The sequence below is a fragment of the Pezoporus flaviventris genome, unplaced genomic scaffold (genome assembly GCF_033815535.1).
Source record: "Pezoporus flaviventris isolate CSIRO_AGI_PZ_B2104156 unplaced genomic scaffold, CSIRO_AGI_Pfla_v1 ptg000023l, whole genome shotgun sequence".
NCBI classification, from domain to species: Eukaryota; Metazoa; Chordata; class Aves; order Psittaciformes; family Psittacidae; genus Pezoporus; species Pezoporus flaviventris.
In genome coordinates this window covers 2,748,793-2,765,720 of record NW_026892571.1, presented here as the reverse complement: position 1 = coordinate 2,765,720, position 16,928 = coordinate 2,748,793, and the positions used below count along the sequence as shown (strand labels likewise).

The window sequence follows — 16,928 nt, the reverse complement described above, 5'->3', positions numbered from 1 at the left end:
GGGCCCTGCCAGAGGGCACAGGTATCATGGGAATTCCTCAAGATCCATTTTCTTTTTCATTGTCTTCCAGTATGTCATGAATTCCTTACAAAAGCTGAGCATTGTAAGAGGATGGGCTTTTCTCTGATGGGACTTTGCTGTAAAGTTGCAGAAGTGTTTTTCTGATTAAAAACAATTAGGTAAATTCCTTATCAAGTGCCATGATCATCTATTAAAAGTTCTTTAGTGCTGGGAAGGATGATGGAGAGCTCTCCTGAGCTGCAAAGCAGGCCGAAGCTTCAGTGCCTTCATCTTTCAAGGATTGTATCAGCTGGTCATTTTTGCTGGCAGCTGTAGACTGAAGAGTGTGTAATTCCTCATGTTTGTTATTCAAGTAGGGCAGGATTCCAGGAGGACGCATTCAGAATTTTTTGTAGTAAATGAGAGCTGTCCTCTACCTTTTCTTTGTCTTTGCAGTCCCTTATGGGAAGCTTTAATTCAGGAAGACAAATAAAGAAATCCAGGTTGGCAGAACATCTGCTTTGACAGTCATAGAATCCCAGACTGATTTGGGTTGGAAGGAACCTTAAAGCTCATCCAGTTTCACCCCCTGCCCCAGGCAGGGACACCTTCCACTAGAGCAGGTTGCTCCAAGCCCTGTCCAACCTGGCCTCCTTTGCCTATTTATTATTGTAAAGCTTGTCTCTTCTCTGCCTTGCAACTTTCAAGTTTCACCATAGCATTTGATCTTGGATTTTCAAATCTTTTGCATGGGAAAGGTTTATAAAACTGGCTTCTTCTAACACCACTAGAATATTTTTGGATAGTTCTGTGTTGTTGAAATGATCCGGCATTATTAACTCAGCTGAGTGAACTTGCCTATCTACAGGAGTTCTTTGGCAGCAATTAAAACTCAGATGGTTTGGATTGTATGAAAGTGCCAATTTCTTTACAAATTATGGCCAGCCTTTTTTCTCCAGTATTTGCTCTTTCTTTTGCTTTGGATCATCCATTAAAATTGCACCAAGTGCCTAAATATCTTTTAGATATTAAAAATATTAATAAGACTTGGTAACTACAAGTATGTCAGTTTGCAGTCTGTGAACTGAAAGTCAAAGTCTTTGTGCATTGTAGTAACACCCTCCCCCCCCCCACAAGCATTTATTTATTTGTTCATGTATTTTTGTGCAAATATGCATCATGACATGATCTTTACCAGGAAAAGGATCACTGGGAGCATTTCTTTATGCCAGTATTCAAAAGAGATGCTGAGCTATAAGCATTTCCACTAAAGAAATAGCTGAGGCCCAAAATTAAATGCATATGTCAGAATATCCTTCCTTGACTAGCTTTGACATTGAACATAAACTCTTCAAGTGAGTGTTAGCACAAAGTACTAAACTTCTGGAAAGCAAAATCTGCATGTAAGTATTTCTGTATTTTTTAATGTTATTTTTGGCTGATAGCTGGCATACTCCTTTCTGATCACAGAATGCACAAGAGGTGATGGGCCACATGCTGTAGGGCCCACTGTCTGACAGTTGTTCTGCAATGAACCAGCGTTCTCAAGTTTCCCACATGAAACACAGCTCCAAGACTTGGCTTTCTTTTATTAAGTGATGACTTCTGCGAAGAGCAAGACCCACATATCTCTATCTGAGGCCAAGCTGTGCTGTTCCCATGTCTTCTGTCGACTTTTATCCCAACAAGATTGCCCTGTTCTTCTGAGCAGAGTGGCCCAGGTGTTAATCTGATACCTTGTCACTTGTTTATATCACCTGGACTTGGAGTCTGAAACTACTACTCATGCTGCATGTCTACTGGGATCATTTATGGAATAATGTGCTATTCAGTATGATTAGTAATGTTGGAATTTGGCATCTTCTTGGGAGCAAAAGCCTGTCTTTTACTTTTCTTTTTTTGTTATAGGCAGCAAAAGGAAGAATAAATAGTGTTTCCTGTTGTAAACCTAAACAAATAGGTTCATTCATCGTAATCTATACAGGGCATCATAGGAGATGCTTGAAGGACTGAAGCCCAAGGTTTTAATGTGCTTAAGGACTTCTATAGAAAAGTTTTAAATAATTAAAAGCCATTTATTTTAATGCATCTCTGATGGCGTTTTGTCATTCAGAAGTTGTCGATTCACTGGGTTTTGCACAAAGATGAAATATTCAAAAGAGTGATTTTGCATTTCATCAGAGTTCATTTGACTTTGTAGATTGAACTTTTCCCAGGCTGATCTGTAAGCAAACATCTTGAGACTCTATAGGCAGAGTAAATATTTAGAAAATAATGCTGCATATTGCAGAAACTGTGAATTGAGGATTAAGTGCTGCTCATTTCATTTTGAGAGGTGCCTGCAAGTTCATGAGTGAAACTATTGGAATTTACATCAGGTACATGCAGTTACACAGGTTTGTATGTTACTCCTGTGCCGAGTTTAAAAAGAGTAAGGGTCTTAGCACGCGAAATAAAAGTGGGCCTTATTCCAGTGTGTGACACCTATTTCCGTGGTAGTAACATTACATGATTCTTGCAGGGTGAGCCCCCAGTCCCAAGCGTGGTCCATAAATTCATGGACATAAATCAGATGTTAGAAACCCCCACTTTTTGTATCCATGAGACATTTATAAGCAAGAATGACATGAGGTGTAAAAGCTGGTAATACTATTAACTTAAAGACTTTTGATATATCTGATATTACTGTGGTCTTGAAGAGTGAAGGCAAACTATGTGTAAGTACAGTAGGTACGCTTTTGAACTTCTCTACGTTCCTCTTGCTGAAAGAATGTCTCTAGATAACTACAAAAAGGCACATATTCTTCCTATCTTCCTCCTTCCCTTGTGATGACATATGTTTGGAATAGAACAGTAACAACTTTCTTATTGTGACTGGCTGTGTCCTTCCAGAAATCTAAGCAACAACAAGATCAAGGAGATCCGAGAAGGCACATTTGATGGAGCTTCAGGAGTGCAGGAGCTGATTCTGACAGAGAATCAACTGGAGTCAGTGCACGGACGCATGTTTCGAGGCCTCTCAGGGCTAAAGACATTGTAAGTGCAAAGACCTGGCTTTCTCTATCCCTCTAAGTTGAGTGGGAGTGCTCAAGTTCAGCAGTGCCTGCTAAAATATATGTCTCTAGACAGCAAGCTCCAAGGCAGGGTTTTGCATCACTGTCACGAAGTCTTCAATATATTTCTAGCCCTGGGTAGCTTTGAGAATTATCTGCTATTTGTGTAAAAAAACAGATTTTCAAAAATTTCAGGAGTAACATGATAGTGAAATTCATGATCAAATGAGGCACCTTTAATCATTTAAAACTTCTATTATTTTGTTATTTCCTATGGAAACAAGGCATGTAGGAACACATTTGCTGTTTCTTAATCCGTCCTTCTGCTCAGCCTTCACCCAAATTGAAACTGTTGGTCTGCTTAAACCAAACCCCAGAGTATGCTAGGATCCTAAAAGATTTTTAATATCCTACAAACTCTTAAGAAATCAGTAGGTAAAGGAAAGACTCAAGTTATTACTGCTACCAAAACAGGTAGAGCTAAACAACTTCAGAGCAGGCATGACCAAACTGTTACAGGTCCTGCTGACAGAAGGTAGCTGGCCACTCGCTCTGCACCAGGTGTATATCCCACAAGCACAGGTATGGCTTTGGACTAGCCACAGCATGCTCTTTCTTGCCCACGCTAAGTACCATAAAAATGGTGTGGGTATACTATTCATATGCTTGTTGTTGGGGAGAATGTGAAGGAGACAGAGCCCAGATGAATAAGGAATCAGTTTGGTATTACTTTTGTGCTCTGATTTATTTCTGAGAACTAACACATGTAAACTCATAGCTGCTAACACTAATTTATCTTCATGTTAAAAGTTATATTGGAAGAGGAATCATAAACAAGATTTCAAGATAATGTTTAATCCACCCCATCCACCATCCTGAGAAGCAGTCAGGGACTAGGCTTCTGGTGACAGCAGAGATTCATGCCAGACAGTATCTATGCTGTGTACATAAAAAATACATCTCTTGCATAGTCTTCCCTGCTGTGGGAAGAAAGCACTTGACTAGGTGGATGCTGTCAGCAAACAGACTCTAGGAATCAAATGCAATTTAAAATCTGTGATTTATTCATTTGCAACAAATATGTTACAGAATATAGTGGCATGATTACTTCAGTCCCTACTCAAGTGTAGAAAGAAAACTTTCCTTCAAGGACTTTGGCCTGTAATGATGAATAGGGAACTTTCCTTTTGCTGTTCCTTTAATATTTTTTTCTGTAGTTGCAGCCATCTGTTCTTTAATTTAATGTATGCACTTTAGTGAGGGATTTGAAAATAGCGCCCATAGACACTAAATTAATTTTTATAGTGTAAAGCAGCCTGTGGCAGTGCTCCTAAATAAAATTCAGCCTTTTTTAATAAAAAGATGCTTAACAGTCAAGCTATCCTGCTGACCTGACCTACATTTCCCCCCAGCCCATAAAGCAGTCTAAATATACACAGCATGATATGAGGATCTGTAAGTATAAGTTTTCCTGCAGGAAGGGCACACAGTGCACCGTGAACTGTGATTCGAAACCAAAGGTTTTGGCTTGAGGAACATATATTTCTATCCATTAATTGACTTTCTCTGAACATTAAGATTGTGATCTTTTATAAAGAGGCCTCAGTGGACAGGGTCATGGTCCAGTTTTTAAAAGACTGTTTTCTGACATGTAATAAAGCACTGTGCAAGACTGGCATCCAAATTCAGTTACCCCATCTTGCAGTACTACAGTCTGATACTTTACATACAGAATTCAGATGTTTCCTACTGTTGCTAAGGTCTTACTCGTCCTGTTTACTGCCCCCTTCATTTTAGAGCTTGTGATCTTGACCTGGCTTTCAGGCAGCTTAGTACTCCACATGTTAAGGTGTGTGGGTCTGAGCCCTGCGATGCTTTTCTGGCACAGTTTCACCACAGTTGCAAGACCAGAACTGTTGAGACCATGGAGCCTGTGATGTTAAATGTACCTAGAGAACAGTAAATCAAAAGCAATGTTATGCTCAGGACTTAAACACTGAGTGTTTGTGATTACACTGTGAATTTCTTCCCAGCCATGTCTAATCTCTCTGTGGTATTTTTCAAGTATCTATTGATGTAGCATCTGAGTACCCATCTGGTGGATACCAATCTGAGATTTAAATCCAGACTCCTAAAGGAGCCAGAATTTTCGTTGTTCGCTGCATGAATTTGATACCAAGGAATTAACGAGGATCAATTCACCGCAACAGCAGCATGAGCTGCATATATTTTGTGGATTTTTGGTAGTATGCTTTAATTACTGGGTAATTTTTCACCTAAATAGGAATATCACACCAGGGTAATGATGCTTACAGCCCCAGATGTTGATTGGCATGCAGTGTAACAAATATACGTGAGCCTTTTTTGTTATGGAGTGAAACAAGATACTACAGCCTTTCGGATTAATTGGGCTTTATCGTTGAATTCATTGTTACCATAACAACTCAGAGAGATGTATCATCCAAAACACAGCACTGATTCATCTGGTACAAACACTGAGCAAAGACCATTTTATAGGATGGTTACTGCTTTCTGTCTTGTCAATTAATGAGTATAATGACATTTCAAAGCTTGTGTTAGGTCTGGGGTTCTTTCTTAAGCTATTCCTTGATTTCTGCTGAGGATGCTGTTTCCTTCCATACTTATGCAGTGTGGATTCCACAGATTCTACATCCACGACAGGAGTAGACAGGATACAGCCAGTATTGTTATTGTCACACATTTCTGGCATTCTTTCTCAGCTGATCTCTGAAACACCTCTTTGCTTACTCTCAGATATTTACTAAATGAAGACTTTAGCTTTTATTTCAAGGTTCTCACTAGTTGTAATGTTAATTGTGTCCTACTTCGAGGTGTGGATCATCAGCTTCTAATGTTGTGTGGAAGAAAGGCATTTTAAATTCATGAGGCAGTGTTTACATGAATGTAGCCCTCCTATAGCTGTGTTGTACTTCAGCAATCAATGAAAGTAGAGCACAGTGCTTGCCAAAGCATGCATTGATGCCCTAGATAAAGGATCTCCTATCCTGAAATCATACACCACCATCCTCACCATCCCATCACCCCCCATAGTTCCTAATTCCCTGTTTTAATCCTTGCAGGATGCTGAGGAGCAACTCTATCAGCTGTATAAACAATGACACCTTTGCTGGACTGAGCTCAGTGAGGCTTCTTTCTCTGTATGACAATCACATCAGTACTATCACCCCTGGAGCCTTCAGCACATTAGTCTCTTTGTCTACAATGTAAGTTATCTTTTTATGGTATGAACTTGTCATGATGCTGTTATTCTGTGCTTTTGCAAAATCAAGCTACTTATTGTTCATGTACAGAAAACCCCATTTAGCAAAAGAAAACCCCATCCTACTGCAATTGCATGTTTGGAGGATTCAAGGTGGTATTTAAGAAAACAGTTGAAAAACATAGGAATTGCTTCAGCTGGAGTGGCTGAAAACACTTGGAGGCTGCCAGGCTGGGGCAGGGCGACTCTTGTGCAGTCGTAATCTATTCAATGCACAGCAGAAGTTCATGTAAAAGATGCTCTGCCGCTTCAGAAGTGCATAGTTTGTCATACACTTTAGCTCCCTGAAGCTGCTTTAGTTTCAGTAGAGTCTAATTTTGTAAGAACAGCTTTCTTGGATTTCAATTAAATTAGTTAAATATCAGAAGAAACCTACCAGCTAATGCTTAGATTTTTAGAAGAGCTTAAGAGGACAAATACTCAAGTCCTGTTGAATGTGAACTCAAAAATCCCATTCTAAGCTGTTCTGATAAACCTCTATCCTTCTTTGAAGTACTCCCCTTGCTTCTTAAATATGTTCACATGCTTATGGTAGTGTGTCCATTTTAATAAAGTGCAGACTGATAAATATGGAACGAAAGTCTGCCCTTTGTTTCCAGCTGTGAATGGGGCCCCCGATGTTGCTGTTAATGGAAGTTGTCTGCCCTGAAACTACATCCTAATTGTCCAGTCAAAATATACTGTTGGTGCTACTGTATTTCAGGTTTTGAAAGCATTCTCCATCATGTTTTGGAGGAAAAAAAGTAGTGTTAAATATCAGTTATTTTGTTGCTCATATATTCATTCTGTTGTTAGAACTTTTCACCAGCAGATCAGCTCTGATTTTGGCGTTAAGCTTCATGCAGCATGAGGAACTTCTCTTCCATTTACTTTCTGTAGTCCCAAAAGCCTCCTTGAAATTAGTGGTCAAAGAGAGAGACACAACCAGATTCATTTTATTGACTGTTTTCAAGTCAGTGTTCAAAGCGAGTGCTACTTGCTGAAAGCTTGTTCTCCCTGTGCTGCAAGCAGTGCCTGCCTGCGACTCCTGTACTTGCATCTTTAATAGCTGTGACTCTGAGTCAGTCTATAAAGTCCCTACTTTGTTTGCATAAAGCATGTTTGTCATATTTTGTTAGAAGATAGCCCACTTTCTTCTGTTTTCAACTGTGGGTAAAGATTATTACTATTTCTAACAACAGCAATTAAAGCTGCTGTTAATTAGAATGCCTTGCTTTGGCAATGATCTCTAATCATGCTGCTCATGGCAGGTTCCTAGCCATGTCTTGATGAAAAGCTTGTTCATTGACACATTTTCACCCTGTTCTTGATCTTCAGGTAGGACAAGGGATGCTTTTCACTTCTATAGGCATTGGTTTAAGGCCATAGCGCTATTTCACATATAAATTCAAAATTCAGATGTGTTCATTTCCTAGCAGTTCTCCACTGTAGGTGGATGTATTAGATGACACCACCACTGAAGATAGATAGTATGACTGCTTTTCCTGTTCAACCCACACTTTGGGAGTTAATCGGGTATTGTAATGACTTATTTTTGCATCTATTAATGTGAGCCAGAAATTCATACAAAGTTTAACATTTCCATTTTTATCTTGGCATATTTACAGCACTAGAAACTGTTGCTCCTTTTGTTGTTGCTCTTTGTGAGTCAGCCTCATTCATATTATCTATACACAAACAGCTCTGGAAATAATGCCCTGATGAATGGTTATTAATAGAGGAAGAACATGTATTTTGTAAGTTATTGGTAAAAAAAATAGGAGGTTTTTATTTGTTACTGGTCAAACTAGCTGCTATAGCGTTCTAATTTGAAGTCTGCCTGCACTTCTGCATACAGAGAGTTCAGTCATGTCTTTCAGTCTTTACACACTCAAGTGGGCCTATTTGTGAGCAGAACTGGTTTTCCATGAATTATTATTCTGATAGCTGCGTGGAGCCAGAATAAGAACTGGTTCATCAGAATGACATGAAACTATTCTAGAATAAATGTAACCTGAATTCCAGGATACGTTTTCAACCTAATTTCAACAGTATGCAGATGGGTTTCAGTATGTTTGTCTAACAGGTCACTAGAATCTATTTAAATCATTAGTATTCTAATGGTTTCTTTGCAGTTTTTAAGAGACACTTGCAGTTGGATATGCATATTTCATTCCTCAGGACTTGTATTCCTCCATGATTTTAGAAATATGTCTATGTCCTTGAGTAAACACTTGTGAATTTAATGTTAGTACAACATCTTTGCTAAAAGCTTGATAGCTTTGCTTCTGTTTGAATGGATAAATCAGTGCCTTACACGTAGAAACTCTGATTACTACTGATGAAGTTTTATAACAATTTGTCTGCCCAACATTACTCTGTATGACCTGAGAACTCCACTTGAATAGCCAGATTTGGAAATTAAGCCTTCACAAGGAATTGGCCTTTCAGCTGCTTTTCGAGTAGGGAATCTCTTGTCCCACATAGAATCATAGAATAGTTAGGGTTGGAAAGGACCTTAAGATCATCTAGTTCCAACCCCCTGATCCCTTATAGAGAGCCTTGATCTTACATTTTTTTCTAAAAGTTGCATCACAGTCTTGCCATGGGAAATACACAGGGACATATTTAAACTTCATAGTACATTAAAGCAACAAATCACTCTGCAGCTGGACAAAGAACAAAATCTAGGTGTTGCTAAAGTGTGTAAAGCTACACCAGGAGGATGTGTGTAATGCATGACAAGAGAAATTTGTCCTTTTTTACCCAGTTTCTTGGATTTCAAAACAGGAGGTTTGTTTCTCTGTTTATTAATTTTATTTGTAAAACCTGATTTCTTAGTTCCTAAGAAAAACATAATCCAAATTCTGATCCAAGGATTTAATAAATTTTAGTTCATGTGTTAACCTTTTTGCCAAGAAGAAAGTGAGGGTTTGTGGGTTGTTGCTGACAGTCTCTCCTCTGTAGAAGGGTTCATTACTGTTCAGATGGGAGCATTTTCTGATTTGCCATTTGAATGCTTTTGAGAGTTCTTGCTGTGTCCCAGGAAGTTGCTTTCTAGATGTGCAAAATGTTCTTTACTTCAGAGCTGCTGGTTTTCCACAAACACCTGCTGCTTGTTTCCAGTTGTGGATTAGTTCATTCTAACGGATTTGTGTCACGGAAGATGTTGTGTGAATATGATCTCACTCACTTCCATCAGTGGAACAAGTGGCCTTTGAAGCATTGGTTCACTTAGCGTTGGAGGTTTAAACATTTGGTTTAAACACTCTGCTCATGCCAAAGTGTGTCAGTATGGAAAATATACAAGGCATCCTGCATGTGTTCCCATTATGGATTAAAGAAAATGAAAAACAATTCAGAAGGAAAGTAACTAGAATTAGAGTAATCCTTTCAGGACTTTTCTGCACATTCTGCCTGAAAGCTCTGACGGAACCTGTTCATTTCTCACCTTTATACTGCAAGTTAGCCTTACTTTCAAACCCTAGTCAGCATGAAGGAGGTTGAGTATTTTCATTATGGAACAATTATGCTGAGTTTTTTCCTGCCCCCAGTTCTCCCCCTACACACAACGTACAACAGCCTGTGCTTGATCCACATGTAATTACACACCCGGAGCTCCAGGCTAGTGTAGTGATTGAAGTACGGTCCTTTACAATGCAAAAGCAGCTGTAAGTCGTATTGTGGGTATGTGCTGCTGGCCTAGAACCTATATAATTTAAGACCTGCTTTGGGTTTGTTTTCTTGCTGCCACACCTCAGCTGTGCCATATGTTTTTGTCTTCAGCACTATTGTTTTCTGAAGGAATTGGTTGGCTGAAAACCTACATGTTTAGGTTTGTAAAAGCATGTTGCAAGTGAAGACTTAAAGGTCTTTGGCTACTCCACCTGCATTTAAAGTGCCTGTTTCTTTAAGGCCTTAATTATTTTTTTCTTTTGTCTTTAAGATATGATGTGCTTTAGAGAAATTCCGTTATCATCTTTTGTCTGTATTACCAAAATAACAACTCTTGGACATATTCAGATATGATGTGAGAATTCCATTGCTGTTAGTTTAGGTACTTTGTTTACCATACATGGGGCTCTGACAGTTCATTTTTTTTCGGTGAGGCAACCTTAGACTGAGGCCATTGATTCTCCCTGTCTGTATATATTAGATAGTCAGCCTTCTGGGTTTTTTGGAAGGAATATCAGCCTCTTTCCTTAATCTGCAGTTTAGTCACAAAACTCCTTACGCACAGGTTATGGATAGGCATTTCAGCACAGGACTCCAGGAAAGTGTTTTTCCAAGACACTCAGCACTACTTCTAGTTAGCTTGGAAAGATGGATGCTTAAAACAACTCTCACACTCATTGAAGGGATCACAGCCTATTAAGAAATAGAATGAATAATATATTTTCTGTACTATCAATGATACAGGAGCTCTACTGAGAAACTTGCTGCACATCTACTTTTTCATGGCTTAAAACAGGCTGGATAGGGCTTTCCTTTTTTTAAATGCCGCTAACCCAAGGTGAGTTAAGAATCCATCCCTCTCACAGACGAGGTCAGGTGGTTGCTTTGGGTACTGCGCAGCACAGCACAGTTGCAGCAAGGCTGCAACTAGAGTAGATTGTAGTGAATGGGCCAGTAGAGCAGATTCTTTTTACTACACTAACCTTAGAAAGCTTCGTAAGAAGTGGTCTAAGATGACAATGCTGCTTTTTAGATATACATTAGTGCATGCAGAGTGCTGTCCTTACTATTTCAATAGGAAACCCAAATTCAGCTTGCCAGTGGCTCCCGCTGACAATGGTTTGTGTGGGCTGTAATACAGGTGAGTGGGAAGCATGAGCACACTGGGGCAAGGACTGGTGTGCTAAGCCACATGGGGAGCGGTACGTGTAGCTCAGTGCTAAGCTTTTCATGGCATTACCCCAAGTAATCCTGTTGAAAATCATGGATTTGTGGGTGCAGTGTGTGAGGTGAGTTTAGACTTGGATGTGAGTGGTAGCTTGGGTTGAAATCCACTGTAAATACAGCCCTGATAATGGTGTCAGTATCTCTAAATAATAGTTGTAGCACTGTGTACTTTGATTTATAAACATGTATATGCATATATTTTAATTACAACCGCAGTCCTAGTCTGAAGCCTGCATAGAACTTCCCTGATCTGTAGAAAAGAGGAGGATCTCAGAGAAACAGATGGCAGGAAAGAGCTTGGATTTGGAACCATCATCTTTCTGTAGTTATTTCTGTATTTCTGTATGTTCATGTTTGATGCAATTATGTTTTCTTCCTTTTCAGTAATTTGCTGGCTAACTCCTTTAATTGTAACTGCCATTTGGCCTGGCTGGGAAAATGGTTGAGGAAGAAGAGAATTGTCAGTGGAAATCCACGCTGCTTGAAACCCTTTTTCTTAAAGGATATTCCAATCCAAGATGTAGATGTCCAGGACTTCACCTGTGATGGTAAGAAAAGCCAATTCTTGGCAATTATGATAATGTTGGCACCTCTGTGAGCACTGATGAGGAAGAGAGCCATCTAGAGCTGAAGAGATCATTGTTTCCTATCAGGAGTTCATTTTTCTTCTGATTTCCTGTTTCTGAATTTCTACTATCTACACCTAAATAGAAGAATAAATTATTCTAGACAAATGCTCTCCTTTAGGTAATACTGATGTGATCCTGGCCCTTCCTCCCACTTCCTTTTTCATACAGTTAGTTAACAATGTGAAGCCTGTGGAAACAGTGCTTGCTTGGAAAGTCTTTTAGTTTTGGATGCTGTTCAGTTTCACCAATAATAGGTATGAATACAGTACTGGATTCAGCTGTAGCAGTCATTTTTCTCCTTCTCAGTAGCTGGTGCAGTGCTGTGTTTTCAACTTTAGACTGGGAAGAGCGCTGATAACACCGACGTTTTTAGTTGTTGCTAAGTAATGTTTACTCCTATCAAGCACTTTTCCATCTCATGCTCTGCCAGTGAAGAGGGACACGGGAAGCCGGGAGGAAGCAGAGACAGGACACCTGACCCAAACTAGCCAAAGGGCTATTCTATACCACAGCACGTCATGCCCTGTGTATAAACTGGGGGCAGTCACCAAGAAGGCCCAGATCACTGCTCAGGTCGGGCTGGGTATCTGTCAGCAGGTCGTGAGCGCTGGTATTCTCTCCCCGTTATTTCCCTTATCATTACTATTACTGGTGGTAGCAGTAGTGGTTTTGTGTTATACCTTAGTTACCGAGCTGTTCTTATCTCAGCCTATGGGGTTTACATTCTTTGGATTCTCCTCCCCGTCCCTCCAGGAGCTCGGGGGTGAAGAAAGTGGGGAGTGAGCAAGCGGCTGCGTGGTTCTGAGTTACTGGATGGAGTTAAACCACAATTGTATTTGAAAGTACTCAGTGATGCCTTGCTGAATCCATATAGGTTTTACGAAAAAAAAGCAAACAACTGACATTTCTTTCATTCTGCAGGTAGTTCTTTGTCTTCTGATCAAGCAGATTTTAAAGAGAATAGTAAGGAGAAAAACTGACTGATAACTGCATGACTAACTTGACTTGTAGGCTGTGAGTGCCTCTTAAGACCAGATATGGTAGAGCTGCAGTTAGTCATAGCTCTACAGAGACCATGAAGGTGATAGAAGTTTCCTACTTAGAGTGGAAATGAATTCCTGTCCCAGTTGTACAGTCTGGCAGCAGGCCCCGGAGCTTGGGCTCAGAGCTCAAAGGACTTCAGTTTAGTCAGTAAAGAATTATTTTCTCTTAGTTTGGGAGAAATAAATAAATCAATCCTAGCCCACAGAATGACATTGCACACTTGAGAGCTTTCTGTATCACAGAAAGCCACTCAGACAGATGCGGTGAACGGAAGGTAGATGGTGGCAGGGTGTAACACACAGAGCTTAGGGGAAAATTGAATATGCTGAAGAAACGTGCTCTTCCTGCAGGTTTATGAAAGGCTTTGAATTCAGTTTCCAGTCATTAAGCTCTGCTGGAGAGAAAAAGAGAAAAAAATTCTTCCCTGTTCTTCTGTAGGCTGGTTGTGCTCCTCCGTCCCTCTGAATACGACCAATTCCCTACCCATACATTGGTGGGTAATTTTGTTATCTTGCATCAGGACTTCCAGTCTTATTCTATCATCTTAGTGCTCATGGGCACTTCCAGCAGAGCAAAGAAGGAAACAGATCCGTCTCAGTTAGTCCTTGGAGCAGTTAGAACAAAGTTAAAGCAAGCTGGTTGTGTGCTTGCGGGTTGCAGCACTGTTTCCATGCGGGTCGGCTCAGGCTGCCTGTACTCACCAACAGTTGTGTGGTTCCTCTCACTGTCATCTAGAGAATGTGCCACTAAGTGTTTCCTTTCATATACATCATGACACTGTAGCATGCATTTGCCTTATGCTTTGCTAAGCCTGTTGCTTTTAGGGAAAATGAATGCTTTAATGTTCTTAACTTCAAAGAGTTGGTTTCTTCTGCAGAAAGCCCATTGTTCTTCTGTTACAAGATTTAATCTGCTGTTTATGGACCTTTGAAACCACTTTTGGAGAAAGTAGATATTTTTATGTGTGCACAGATGGATCACCAGCAGTTGGAAGTATGCTGCTCAGTTTGTTCTTTGCCTGGTTATCCTTGTCAAAAACAATGAGGTTTTACAATTCAGATGATAAATGAAGTGCCAGGCTGACTTTAAAAAGAGAAAAATAAACAGCTAAAAAGCTGAATTTAAAAAAAATCTTCCTAAAGCAGAGTAGATAGCATATATCTTCTGTCTAGATTAATTTAAGGGCAATGTTCTGGTCTAGTTCTGCATTTCAACCAGTACATTGGGCTGGGGGAGGTTTTGTGATTCACACAACTAATTTTACTGTCATTTGCAAAACTAGAGAGAAGTAGATATTCCTTAGAAGAAAACATTTATTGGAAAATCTATTTATTTGAGTTTTGAGCCATTTTTCATGTTGCCTGCAGAGCCTGTATGAAGGCCCCTTGATCCAAAACATTGGATCTGCTTTATTGTGATGGTTACCCTGGATTCAGGGATGTTCCTCCTTGGTCCTTGTAAGCAGTTCTCTTCAAGGTGCATGACTTTGGGTTGTAAAGCTGCCTCCCTAATGCTCCGTTTCTCTCCCGCTGCAGGTAATGAAGAAAGCAGCTGCTTGCTTTCACCTCCCTGCCCTTCCCAGTGTACCTGTGTGGACTCGGTGGTACGCTGCAGCAACAAAGGGCTGCGGATATTGCCCAAAGGAATTCCCAAAGACGTGACTGAGCTGTAAGTTACCTTTTACATAGCTTCGTTCATGAGAAGTTAATGAAATTACATCATAGTGAGGCTTTGTAGGTCCTCAGGGTTTTTGCCTTTGACTTTAGTGACTGGTGTTTTGTGCTTTGGTGCTTTCCGTGTGTTTTCACTGTTATTTTTATACTTGTCCCTTGACTGACTACATTGCTGTGTAACAGGAACAGAGATTATCTATCCTTGTACCTATTAATTTTGCATGTAGGGAACAAATGCATATATTAGTATCAAACAATGTTGTAGTGCTTCTGAGAAGCCTAAGCTCTCAACAGGCAGTTTGAAAGGATGATGAAAGTATGTTCCTGATTTACCCAGCTGTGAGCTAATTATCCTCTGAGGAGATTAAAAAAGGGGGAAAAGAAAGCCAGTGGTGGAAACAAACAATGAATTCTTTCCTCTAAACCTCATGAAATGGCTAAAATAACAGATAATTACATTAAATTGTAAAGTAAATTCATCCTAGTTGAGAACCGTCTTTCTAGTCTTTTCATCTACCCCTCGCTATGACTTTATACTCGATTTTGGTTTTTTCCGTGGAAAGAAAACACACTGGTGGAACTGCTTGGCTTAACAGTTGGCAATAGAAACACTGAGCTTTTCCCCCTCAGGTCCTTATTCAAATCTATCCCTGGTGAGTTGTTACTGAAACTTGTTACAATCTCATCAACATTTCTATGTGAAAGTACTTGGTTGAGTTAGTTGGTATGTTCAGTGACTTTTGTAATGAATTATAATCTGATTCTGCCATTTTTTAGTGTCTAGTATTATTTTTACTCTTCTCTAACAAGGCAGCTGGTGAATAAAGTACACATCATTTTAATGATGGGAGAATGGGGTTTGCTCTGTTTTTACTGGTGTTGTAGTCAAATACAAGACTTTATTGCTGACTGAGGAGCATATGTCCTTGAGACACTGTTGACCAGGTCATGGTTAATAGTGGTTTGAATTAAAAGATAAGTCCTGGCCCACTATTCCCTTATATACTGCCATCCTTGATAAAAAGCCTGCAAGGTGGTTTCTGCTCTGTTCTTGTTCAGGTTTCATTGCTTTCAAATATGACTTGCCAACAATAAGAACTCACAGATGTTACTTTGATTTCCACTGCCACACTGAGAAGATTTTCTATTTCAATTTTGCATATTGAGTTTTACTGATACTATCTGATACACTGGTGACATAGCTTTCACAAAAAGAGTGAAATTAATCTCACATTCTTGAAAACTGCTATATTTCTTCAGCTATTTCTTGGCAAATGAGGCAATAGCCTGGAACTGAGCAGTTTGAGTTCATCAGAGTTTACGTGACTGTCTTCTTCAGTAGGAGCCTCTTGGCGCTGCAAGCCTCTAGTTCAGCTTTCTGCTTTCAATCCAGAAATGTGTCAGCAGAACACAGTCAGCCATGGCCTGGCTGGCTCTGAATATTTCATGTTCTGCAAATATAACCTTGAATCTGTCCCAGCTGTCTCAAAATTCAATCCTGATCTCACTCTCCTCTCAACCAACATAAACTGAGCTCCTTATTTGTATCTATACCAAAAGATGAGCTGCAGGTACTGACACTAAAAATGTCATGTCTCTGTCGAAACTGTGATAGAAATGAAATAAATTATACATATTAAAGAAAAAAAAATAATCTTACTTGCCTGCCTTCTGCTTCCAGACTGAGATAAGGTGCTGCCCATAATCTAGAAGGAACTATATCACCTAGGTCCCAAGTTGCTAGCATGAACTTAAGTGTTTTTATTGTTCTGTGTTTGAGATTTGTCATTGCTGTTGTTGTAAACAGCATCTTCTGTGGAACCCCACCTCTTGCTTTTCTTTGAGGACAGCTATAACTTGGCAGAAAGAACCCAACAGATATCTGGACACAGGATAAAAGACACTGATCTTGTTCAGTCTGTTTACACTCCTCACACTAAAATACCCCCATTTCCCTAGGGCAGTCCTGGGTCCCTTGAACTGTGTCCTAAGGTTATAATCTTAAAGCTGTTTTGTTTCTGTGGCAGCAATGGGAAGTTTAGATTGGATATAAGGAAGAAGTTCTTTACTGCGAGGGTGGTGAGGCACTGGAATGGGCTGCCCAGGAAGTTGTGAATGCTCCATCCCTGGCAGTGCTCAAGGCCAGGTTGGACAGAGCCTTGGGTGACATGGTTTAGTGTGAGGTGTCCCTGCCCATGGCAGGGAGTTGGAACTGGATGATCTTAAGGTCCTTTCCAACCCTAACTATTCTGTGATTCTATGATCTGTTTAGCACCTGAAACCAGGAAATGCATAAGTTACCTGCTGCAGAAGATACTATGGCTTTTGCATGGCTTGAGAGAGCCAC

The 16,928-nt window shown here is 40.0% G+C and overlaps 1 protein-coding gene across 4 annotated transcripts in view; it reads left to right on the top strand.

The window, feature by feature from the left end:
• SLIT3 (slit guidance ligand 3) overlaps positions 1 to 16,928 on the top strand; it is a 518,888-nt gene that overhangs the window by 395,598 nt on the left and 106,362 nt on the right. For all 4 annotated transcript variants that reach the window (XM_061456398.1, XM_061456397.1, XM_061456396.1 and 1 more), the window contains 4 exons: positions 2,893 to 3,036; positions 6,155 to 6,298; positions 11,620 to 11,783; positions 14,444 to 14,576. In XM_061456398.1, coding sequence (XP_061312382.1) covers positions 2,893 to 3,036; positions 6,155 to 6,298; positions 11,620 to 11,783; positions 14,444 to 14,576 — 585 coding nt within the window. The remainder of the gene's footprint in view (positions 1 to 2,892; positions 3,037 to 6,154; positions 6,299 to 11,619; positions 11,784 to 14,443; positions 14,577 to 16,928) is intronic.